This window comes from Aristolochia californica, unplaced genomic scaffold (genome assembly GCF_029961685.1).
Source record: "Aristolochia californica isolate CCGP_79_NKW_82.1479 unplaced genomic scaffold, dmAriCali1.0.hap1 SCAF_5, whole genome shotgun sequence".
Taxonomy (NCBI): domain Eukaryota; kingdom Viridiplantae; phylum Streptophyta; class Magnoliopsida; order Piperales; family Aristolochiaceae; genus Aristolochia; species Aristolochia californica.
Window position 1 is genome coordinate 45,548,592 of NW_027182214.1, and position 11,874 is coordinate 45,560,465.

At 39.4% G+C, this 11,874-nt stretch overlaps 1 protein-coding gene across 1 annotated transcript; it reads right to left on the reverse strand.

The window, feature by feature from the left end:
* Window positions 1-867: 867 nt before the first annotated feature.
* Window positions 868-1,815, reverse strand: LOC137965483 (caffeoylshikimate esterase-like). Its single transcript, XM_068811746.1, has one exon. It carries the CDS (start codon window positions 1,813-1,815, stop codon window positions 868-870), a length of 948 nt encoding a protein of 315 aa, XP_068667847.1.
* Window positions 1,816-11,874: the final 10,059 nt, after the last annotated feature.

Consider the following 11,874-nt stretch of genomic DNA (forward strand, 5'->3'; position numbering starts at 1 on the left):
CATCCTGAATTGAACTAGCAAGAAACTTCTAGATTTTCTACAGTGTAAGCTCAGATCGTGCCAGTCCAACTTCTACCCTGACAAAGCTCTTGCCTTCAGAATTCGATTCTTGTTCAAACCTTCTCATGGTGACAGCTAACATTAGTTTGCGTTTTGTGTTTCCAAGTATTCTTGGATGTCTGGTGCTTTCTAAAATTAATGCCATATAGTAATTTTCTTATACCTTTTAATGTTAAATATCTCAAGTCTTTATTTTTCAGGCTGGCTTGGGAGGGTTATCCTTTGACGAGGACCAATTTTCTGTTTTTGGGTATGTCTTCAGACACTGAAGTTCTGAATCTAGTATGTCTATACTGCACTGCTTGGATACAAAAATACACCACTATTCACAGAGATATACTGACACAGATCAAAACAGGTGATTTTATTCGATCAGCTCCACTTGTAGCAGGAGGAGACCTCTGGTTTTGCCTTATGATAAATAGTCCATTCTGGGCAGCCTTCCATTCTCTGTAGGTATTGTTCCTAAGACGCGTTGTCCAAGTTTCCAATGAGAAAAAATTGCAACCAAATTTTGGGTATGGTAAGAATAAATTGGCATTCAATATGTTGGTCTAAGAATAATAAGATTCTTCTAATCAATACACTGTGTTATGAAGTTTTTAGTGTTCAATGGATATTGGATAACTAGACGTCAGACCACAAGGTTGTTGGAAAATCTCATAAAATAACGATGCATTTACTGCAAAAATGGATGTTGATAAGACGAATGTGCAATGTACATTTAAAATTGTGGCAGCAATCAGAGATTTGAGATAAGAAGACTGATAAAAAAAAAAAGTGACTCGAGTAGTTCCACTAACTCCTTTACGCAGCAGATCTTTGGTTCAACCAAGACAAGATATCCGCTCGAACAAGTGCAACATTCTCATCCGTCTCTCCAAACAGCAGGGAGTGCATCATGCCCGCGTAAATCTTTATAGTCTTATCTTGACTTTTTGCTTCTTCGTAGAGAGCCCGGGTAACATCCGGATCAGTTACAACGTCGTCACTCCCATGTAACACTATAAACGGAAGGGTGACATCCCCAAGCTTGGAGCTGAGATAGTTGGTGACACGCAACAGCTCTACAACTGTGCCCAACCGGGGTTTCCTTCGATATCTCAACGGGTTTTGCGCAGCAATTATCTTCTTCTGGGGGACCTTGACAGACTTATCCAAGAGATCTGCAGTGGGGACAATTGGTAAAGTCGGGAAGAAGTTAGCTAAAAAGGTGAGAATCTCAGGGAGCGGCCATTTGGGTTTGACTTTGTCGGAAATTCTACACATGGGGGCGACGAGTATGGCTCCGTCCCAGGACTGGGGTTGTTTGAAATGGATAAGAAGACATATGGCCCCGCCCATTGATTCTCCGTACAGGAAAGAAGGCAAAGAGGAGAAATCGGCTTTGCGTTTGATGGAGTCGAAGAAGGAAATGCAGTCTTGGACGACGATATCGACGTCAGGGACGAAGGCTCTGAGGCCTTGGGAGAGGCCATGTCCCTGGAGATCGAGCGCGAAGGAAGCGAAGCCCATTTGAGCGAGGAAGATGGGAGTAGCTTGGAAGGTCCAGCTGATATCGTTGCCATAGCCGTGGACCATACAGACGATGGCACGGGGAGGTGAGCGAAGCGGCAGCCATGTTCTGGTGAAGAGGGAAAGGCCCCTGGGAGAGGTGTAGAAAGATTTGGAGGAGCGGACGCCTTGGGAAGCGTAGTAGTCCGCTTCCGTGGTGTTTCCCCAGTAGTGGGAGAGAGGCTGCTGGCCTTCCTCCATCTGGGAACTCTGGTAGGCAAAACTCGGCTCTGCACGGCGGAAGCAATGAAAGTCACATGAACCAGAGCGAAGAAAAGAATAACAATTAACATCTCCGTTGGCGGGCGCCGTGTGAATCGATTGATTGCCTCGGTTTGACCATAGTCACAGAGAAAATTGGCTTCAACGACAGCCAACCAACCGAGCCAATAGCATCAAGAGTCCCATATCCCATTCGGTCAAATACTGTTTGATCGAACATAGGAGTGAATAGTTGATTCAAAGTCAGGAATCGAGTTCAATTAAAGCTGATTCAACTTATATGAATATAAAATAAGTTGATCCAACAAATCAATACTGCATTTTATGATTTTAAAGAAAGATAAAAACTTAGGCTGAGAATGTCTAGTAGGGCCTGTTAGTGCTCAGTGTATTTCACTTACGTTGGGGAAAGTGAACTGAAACGCGTTAGTGCGCACAATAAGTTTCAGGTATAAAACGATGGTAAGTGAAATCAGAGGGGTCAAACTCGGATTTCATTTACCATCGCTCAAATACATCTCACTGTCGAGAAGGAACCTCTGTCGAACAAGGGTTTCAGAGAAAAAAAAAAATTCTCCCTCGCTCGCTTGTGACCTTCGGCTATTTCAATCGCCCTGCGACCTTGTCTCTGGCGTTCCTCTCGCTGTCCCCAACTCCGACGACCTTCGGCGACATCTCTCCCCTCTCTGCAACCTCTCCGACTCCTTTCTTGCTCGCGATCGTCAGTGATTTCAATTGCCCCCTCTGCGACCTCTCCCCGGCGCTTGATTCTCTTCCTCTTGTTGTCCCCAGCACCAACAATCGTCACCGAACCAGTCTCCCCTCTCTACAACCTCTCTGACTCCTTCCTCGCTCGCGATCGTTAGTGATTTCAATCGCCCCCTCTGTGACCTATCCCCGGCGCTTAATTCTCTTTCTCTCGCTTTCCCCAGCACCAACAATAGTCGCCGAATTAGTCTCTCCTCTCTGCAACCTCTCCAGCTCGATTCGAGGTATTTATGAAGTTATTTGAAGGCACATTGTGGACTTCTTGGTGCACATTGGTGATGAAGAATTATTTTATACGGCCTTTGTTGAAAGTAATTTAATGAGGGTAATTAGGATCTGGTCATGGTTCTTGTGTTTTGCTCTTATGCGAGTGTAGATAAAATGAAATAGGAGAAATAGAATAAAATGAAACAGAGCTACATTTTTTACAGGGTCAATGCAGTGTAAAGATTTTTAGGTGGTCTTCATCTCAAATTTACTGTTTTTCTTTTTCAGGACCCCACTGTTATTTTTAATCTGTCTACAGCACTATATGATTTTATCTAAGGCTCTTCTATCTAATATGCTATATATTTCATGTTAACGATGCTTAACTTCTTGTGGTGACAGTAAAGAAAATAATAGTTGGGGATTTCACTTAAATACCCATTTAAAATAAATTATTTTCAAAAATACCGACGTCATCAAAATATTTCTAAAACTACCCAACTTTGACCGGTCAAATGCCTATGTGGGCAGTCAAAAGCGACACATAAGCTTTGACTGCTTATGTGTCACCACGTCATCATAGCAATCAACTTACATTGACACGTCGTCCGACACGTCACTATTTTACCACGTCATCTGCCACATAAGCTACCACGTCACTTAAATAAAATATTAAATACTATTTTATTTAAAATAAAAAATCTTATTAATTTCTTGCCACGTAAGCCCTCACTTAAGTTTTTTCTCAAAAATCTCTCTCCTCGATATTTCTTTCCCCTCGCGTCTCCTCTCGACCCCTCTCCTCTAGCCGCTGCCGCCGCCGCTCGCTCTCCTGCCGCCGCTACTCGCCCCTCGACATCCCCCCCCCCCCTCGATATTTCTTTCCCCTCGCGTCTCCTCTCGACCCCTCTCCTCTAGCCGCTGCCGCCGCTCGCTCGCTCTCCTGCCGCCGCTACTCGCCCCTCGACAACCCCCCCCCCCCCCCCCCCCCCCCTCAACCGCTCTCTCTTCGTCTCAACCCAGACTTCGTCTCAACCTCATCTCTCATTATTCTTTTTCGCTCCCCTCTGTTCATCCTCTCGCCGCCCCTTTCTCAAAACCGAAAACTATCATTTCATCTCTTCGGCGCCCTCTCTCTCAAAACCGAACCCTATAATTTCCTCTCAGGGCCCCCTCTCTTATTACCCTATTATTTCACTCTCTCGCCCCCCCCTTCTCTCAAAACCGAAGCCCTATTCACCCTCCAAACCAGAATTTGAATTTCAGAAACCGATTTAGCAGGGTGATTTTTTAGGGTTTTTGTTAATTGAATCTAATTATTGTGTTTAATTACTGTATTGATTTTTTTTTTTGTGATTTACTGTTTAATTACTGTATTGATTTTTTTTTGTGATTTACTGTTTAATTATTGTATTGATTTTTTTTGTGATTTACTGTTTAATTATTGTATTGATTTTTTGTGATTCACTGTTTACTGTCAATTGCAGATAAATTAAAATTATTGTAAAGTTTAACTTTAGTTTATGGATTCCTATGCCATTGAATATTGTATTTTTTGAAGTTGTTAGTTTAATTTTAGTTAATTTCGTTTAATTTTCTGATTTATGAAGTTGCTAGTTGTTGAATAAATTTGAAGTGTCATGGAATGATCATGCCATGTGGTGAGGAGTTTTGGGTGTTATAAATATCCACCACAAGGTTTTTTTTGTTTTGTTTTTGTTTTCTTATGTTTGCCCTAGTTACTAGGATGGGTACAAATTCTGATTAAGAGTAGGTTGGGTCCAGTTCAAACTAGGCTGAGTCGCCTGCACGAGCGTCCTTTAGCCAACGAAACCCGACCCCCATCACTGACGAGGTACGGTTCGTAGTGACTGCGAAGTCATATGGGGCTCTACCAGGGGTGTTCGGTGAATTTGGACTTAGGTGTGTTTTTGCATTGTTAGGACTAGTTATCTGTTATAGAATTATCTGTTAGGACTAATTATTTTTTAAATGTTGAATAATTTTGAAGTTCTATGGAATTATTTTTTTGTTTATGTTATATTGAGTTTCCATGTGTCCCTAGGGATGGGTAGAGAGTCTGATTAAGAGTAGATTGGGTCCAGTTCAAACTAGGCTGAGTCGCCTGCACGGGCGTCCATTAGCCAACGAAACCCGATCCCCATCACTGACGAGGTACGGTTCGTAGTGACTGCGAAGTCATATGGGGCTCTACCAGGGGTGTTCGGTGAATTTAGACTTAGGTGTGTTTTTGCATTGTTAGGACTAGTTATCTGTTATAGAATTAGTTGGATTATTTTTTAAATGTTGAATAATTTTGAAGTTTTATGGAATTATTTTTTTGTTTATGTTATATTGAGTTTCCATGTGTCCCTAGGGATGGGTAGAGAGTTTGATTAAGAGTAGATTGGGTCCAGTTCAAACTAGGCTGAGTCGCCTGCACGGGCGTCCATTAGCCAACGAAACCCGACCCCCATCACTGACGAGGTACGGTTCGTAGTGACTGCGAAGTCATATGGGGCTCTACCAGGGGTGTTCGGTGAATTTGGACTTATGTGTGTTTTTGTATTGTTAGGACTAGTCATAAAAATTAGAACTTAGATAATTTTTTGTATAAATAAACTCTTACTAATGTATGTAGTTTTTATAGATTATATGGCGTCAGTGGTTGGGTTCTTCTGTCGATACAATGGAAAATTGAAGGAGAAGTCTGGATATTTTGATAGTTATGATGGAGGTCAATCACGAATGATAATGATTGCGGTTTCGACTAAGTTTAGCGAGTTCTTATTAATGATGTACGAACTCACGGGGTGGGATAGTGATACTCATCAAGTGTTTATTAAGGCCAAAATTCCATTTTCTGATGGGGTTTTTGTTATCTTACATGTGCAAAATGATTATGATTTGACTCAATTATTTGTGATGGCTTCAAATAATCGATCCATGGTTGAGATATTCTTAGAAAAAGTCTTAAGACAAAGAGCCCATGGAGGGGAAGGTACGAGCAATCGAAACTTTATTGGTGAAATATCCTATCCCCAAGAACAAGAATTACCTTGTACACAAGAGTAAGTATTTATGTTTGTATATTTATGATATGAATTATTAAGTTTATATGACTTGTTTTTAAGTACAAACTATTATCTATATAGGTGTAATACAGAAGGGCGTGAAGTGGGGTTTTTGAACCCCTTGCCTATTGCATCACTATCTGAGTGTGGAACATCTTCTCCCATGTAATTTTTTTACCCTTTCGTTGTTAAATGTGTGAAATTTATGTTATCCCTACTCAGATTTTTATGTCTATTGTTGTGTTTATTCAGGGTTGTTACTAATGATGAGAGTGATAGTTTTAGTGATGGTTTTAGTGATGATAGTGATACTATTAGTGATGATAGTGATATTGGTGTAGAAGATATTGAAGGGGAAGGGGATGAGATATTTGAAGCCAGAGTTCATAGTAACAAAGTTGAAACAACAGATGCAATTGGGTACCCGGATATATATGAAGATTCTTGGGAGCTTAATACTAGATGTATCAAAGATAATTCCAGAATAAATGTTTTAGACTCAACATCAAATAATATCAGTGTAGGTCAAATATTTGAGGATAAGACCCAAATGATGCATTTTTTGAGAAAGTACTCGGTTGAAAGACATGTTGAGTATGAGACATTGAGGTCTAGTAGTTATGATTATAAAATTAAATGTTGTGTAGATGGATGCCCTTGGAGTGTTTTTGCATCATGTGATCGGAGGATTCGTCAATTTAAGATAAGAAAGTATGGTGGAGATCACACATGTGTTAATAGAATCATTCGTGACAATAATAAAGTGTGTACATCATCTTTCATTTGTAAAGTCATTATGCCAACAGTGAGGGCGAATTTTACTTTGAGTCCTAATGATATACGACTGATCATCAAAGATAAATATCATATCTCTATCAAGTATGGGAAAGCATGGAGAGCAAAATGTAAAGCTATAAAAGCAATTTATGGTGATTGGGATGAATCATTTAATCTTTTGCCACGGTTTTTAGAAGCAATAAAAGAGGCGAATCCAGGTAATGAATATGTACTATGTTGTGAGGAATTTGGCCATGAAAGGATGTTTAAGCGTGTTTTTTGGGTTTTTGGGCCATCCATTGCAGGATTCCAACACTGTAGACCCCTTATTAGTGTTGATGGAACACATTTATATGGGAAGTATCCTGGAACTTTGTTGATTGCTACTACTCTTGATGGGAACGATGGTATTTTTCCTCTAGCTTTTGCTATTGTTGAAATAGAAAATCAAGACACTTGGGAATGGTTTTTTGCTTATTTAGATCATTTTGTTATTAAAGGAACAAAACCATTCACTCTGATTTCAGATCGTCAAAAGGGTTTAATAAGGGCAGTCCAGACACAATTTCCACCTTCAGAATGTTATCATCGTTATTGTTTACGTCATTTAGTTGCCAATTTCAAGAAGATGTTCAAAAATGAAACATTGAGTGCTCTCATATGGTCTGCAGCAAGGAAGACAAATATTACTGATTTTGATCATACGATGCAGTTGATTGAACAACAAAGTGAGAGAGCGAAAGAATTATTGACAAAAGGACAATTGAGTCCTGAGTTTTGGTCATTGGCACACGATGGCAATGTTCGCTTTGGTGTGTTGACCACCAATATGTCTGAGTGCTTTAATAATGTTCTAAAAGGTGCTAGAAGTCTTCCAATTCAGGCATTGGTGGCATCAACCTTTTATAGATTGAATAAATTTTTTGTGAAAAGACATGAATTTGCTGGAAAGATGACATCGTTGTGTACTCCCTCTGTTGATGCTTCTCTAAAAATTAAGTTGGATAGAGCAAGAGTATGTCATGTATGTCGGTATCAGAATAATATGTATGAAATCACTATGGATGATGGAATGGCGTATCAGGTAGATTTGGTGAATATGACATGTACATGCACCCATTTTCAAATGGAAAAAATTCCTTGTACCCATGCCATTGCAGTGTGTAAAAAAATCAACTATGATTTCAATCAATTGTGTGGTCATTGGTATACAACAGAGGCATATAGAAGAACATATGCAATGGGATTTTATCCTCCTAAAGATAAACTCTATTGGCCTAATACGGGTGGGCGAGTTGTGCCACCTATTGCAAGGAAACAACCAGGTCATCCACGTTCAGTTCGTATACGTACAGAAATGGATAAAGGAGAACATGGCACCTATGTCTGTGGTAGATGTAAACAATCGGGGCATAACTCTAGAACATGTCGAAACCCGCCAGTTAACGCTCCAAGAAGTAGCAATCCAAGGTGAATATTTTCATTACTCGTGAAATTTAAGTATTACCATTGATAATTGCCTTTTATATTTTGGTATTCTATATGTATTAATCAGTCATTTTAAAATTTTATATTTTGTAGCCGTTCTTAGTGGAAGTTGTGGTTTGTGCTCATTTGGTAAAGCCCTTGTTTGAAGATGAGGGCACGTCAGTGGTTGAGTTTCTTTATAGATTCACCATTTGTGTAAAGATTGGTGATGATTCTATTGTTTCCTCTGTATTTTTTGTTTCATTTCAACATATAGAGTACTTAGTTGAATGCATTAAGGTTTATTTTTCCTCATTTCATGTAGGTTCAAGATTTGATCTCCCCATCTGGAAATAATCAATCAAAAGCTCGGATCGGATGGGTCCTCCGGATTCGTTTGTAGAACTTGTCCAACAGGTAAGAGTTTGGTAGAAGACCTTTCCGATATGATTCGTGACTAATTTGTTTCAATTGATGCATGCTGGGAGAACACTCCAACTTGAAGAAAACTGTGAACTATGAATGAGGTAGATATAAGCACGAGAGGGTGAAAACATTAGAAAGAAAAGACAAGGATCTTTAGCAAGAGAAAACTTTTATAAGACATTAACTACCTGATTTCGAGGAAAACATAACACAGAACACTAGTCAGAGTAACATGTCCTGTGTTTAATGCCTCGTTCTTCAGTTAGTTTATCCTTATATTGATATAATCTAATTCTTGATTTCTGCAAAGAACTAGAGGTCTGCTGACTGGAAGGCAGCAAGAGCTTACAAGGATAGTGGGGTCATCTATGATGGTAGGGTTGAAGGCTTCAATGGTGGTGGTTTATTAGTCCGGTTTTACTCTCTGGTTGGCTTTCTTCCTTACCGACAATTAAGTCATTCCCATTCATGTAAAAGTAATCTCTATGTTTTTTGCTTGAAATTAGATTTGATCATGTAGTTGTTCAACTTTGCAGTAATGACATTTTCAAATTTTTAGTATTGTGAAAACATGTGGTAACTCTCTTAGAAAGTTTCTTAAAATTTTAATTTTCAAGAAATGTGCACTGATAGGTTATTTTCAAAACTAACAGAAAGTGCATCCCTATGGGAATTTAGTATCTGAGGGAGAAGACCCTAGATGTATAAAAAACAAATGGAAGCATTGGAGGGATTCTGTCATACATTTCTTGTGTTCATTAACCATGAAATATATGTTATGTCTCCGGTTACACAAAAAAAGTAATCATGCACAATATGTAAACTAAACCAACAATAACTAGATATATCTCTTTATCTCATTTTATTTTTCATTGCTAATAGTGAATATGTAATTATTTGTGGGACAAATATTTAGCTAAGTTTCATGAGATTATGTGAATTTGGAAACATGTAAGCAGTCTTAAATCTCGGTTAGTTGATGTGGCCTTCCTAAATTAGTTGTATTATGTCTTCCTGCAGCCTAAAATGGTGAATGCTTCTATATGAGTTTGTTCTTTGTTATCATTGTTTTCAATCCCTTTTACACTCTTCCTTTCACATGTGGATGAAATAGTAATGTCTTTATTGAGAGCATGAAGTCAATTGAAACAGAGAGCAATCCCAAATGTGGAACTGGAGACCTCAAAGCACTGTATTAGCTCCATGCAGTTCTTTGAGCCTTTCTGCTCTTTTGTATGTGCTACTTGTCAGGTTTGTCGATGGTCCGATGTACAGCTTCTCTTGGGTGGTGGTTGAAGCTATTGTATTGTGACAAGCAACTTGGATATCAAGTGCAGCCATAATTGCATTGAATTAAAGGAAACTTGTTGTCTTGGTGTACCCTGATCATCCATCTTCATTTGCTATAACTCACACCATCTGACATGCATGTCACATCAGTTATGGTTCTCACATTCTTTGCCAGACGGTTTATTGTGTCATTTATCGTGTGTTGAATGCTTATGGTGTCCTAATTATCCGGTCATCTTCGCATTTGGTTTTAGAAAGGATAACCAATTTTTTTTTGTTTCCTTGTCAATGCATCTTTTCTATTTCTTGCTGGAAATGATCTATCTTTGAGTGCTTGTTGCTTTAGGATTTGATAATCAAGCTTCATTTGCCTGATAGGTTCTTGAGCCAAGTTTTGCTAAGGGTAATCGAGTGATGGTCTTCTGTAATATCTCAAGTCATTCAATCTTTCAGAGTTGAAAACCCGAAGAAGTACAAAAGTGACAATGGAGATTGCCCAACCTTGGTTTGCACTGATTTGGCTGCTCGTGGGCTAGACTTGGATGTGGATCATGTCATCATGTTTGACTTCCCCTCAAAATCTGTAAGCTTGCAACCCGAACAACTATTTGGTTTAGATTCAACAACCTCCATTATATTTGGAAAAAGCTCTTATCTGGTTATTTGTCATGATCTTTTAGATTGACTATCTTCATCGCACTGGACGAACTGCTCGCATGGGAGCAAAAGGTATATTTGAAATTCATCTATCAAGTTGTTGAACAAAAAAACTAATTTGCCTTTAAGCCGTGTAGAATTGGTAGTAGTTGCTGATAATTTTGACTTTTGGACATAGCTGGTTGTTCTTTTGATTCGTCATAATGTTAAATTGACATGAATGAACTTTCAAAAAGAAAAATATTGTTGTGTATGAATTCTTTTAGAGGTATGGACATCATCCCTGCTTCTTGTTACAGGCAAAATTACGAGTGTAGTTGCAAAGAAGGATTTGATGTTGGCAACCCGAATAGAAGAGGCAATAAAGAAGAACGAAAGCTTAGAGTCTGTAACTGCAGACAGAGTTAAAAGAGATGTGGTGAAGGCACGGCAGGGTGATCCGAAGAGAAAAAGTATGAGTTTGGTAAATGCTTCAAAGCAAAAAAGAAAAGGAACAGCTGCATCTGCAAATTCATCCAGATCAAAAGGTTGACGGCAAAAAGAAATCAGTCGGTGACAAAAGGGGAAGATTATCGTTGACTAAGAAGCCTGTAACTCTTGCAAAGCCAGTAAAAACTTCTTCTCCTACCAGCCCAAGAACAAGAGGGGAAAGGAAGAAGCCCGGTGTTGTGAAATCCACAGGATCTAAGCTAAGCGTCGTGGGGTTCCGAGGACGAAGTTCATCTACAAAAAGGACCATATGATGCATAGTTGGATTCTTTAAGAACGTATGCTTAGTTTCACATGAAATCCAGTAAATTCTGCAGAACAGGAAAGAATTTCTGTGAGTGTATCTTTAAGTTGATCCAAGTAGCAGAGCTCGCTCCCATTTCAAGTTAACACGAAATTTCACGATTCTTTTAATATGCCCTGATCGTCCAAAACATCCAAGTGGAACAAAAGGTAGATGACACAACGTTTATTTTTGTCAAAAACAAAAGGATTGCTAACTCAATAACATGATACGACTTTAAAAAAAACTATTTAATAGCAAATGGCAAGGCTATATTTAAGTCGGGTTCCCTTCACCCAGCCCCTTCCCCATCCCTTCTGATAAATCTCTCTAGCGGCATACCATTTTGCGTCTTGCGAGAATCAGGCCTTCCGGCATCCGCGACGTCTCAGATTCTGAAATGAATTGCGCTCCATACTGGAAGTCGTAAAAATGTTTTTCTTGTTACCTCGGTTAGTACTCTGCTCTCAGCAGTCCCAGCTCAATGTGTGAAGAAAAGAAACGAAACGAGGAGAGAATTTTGTCTACTTATTGAAGAGTGGGTCACAGACAGACAGCGGCAGGAGAGCGAGCGACGGCAGCGGCTAGAGGAGAGGGGTC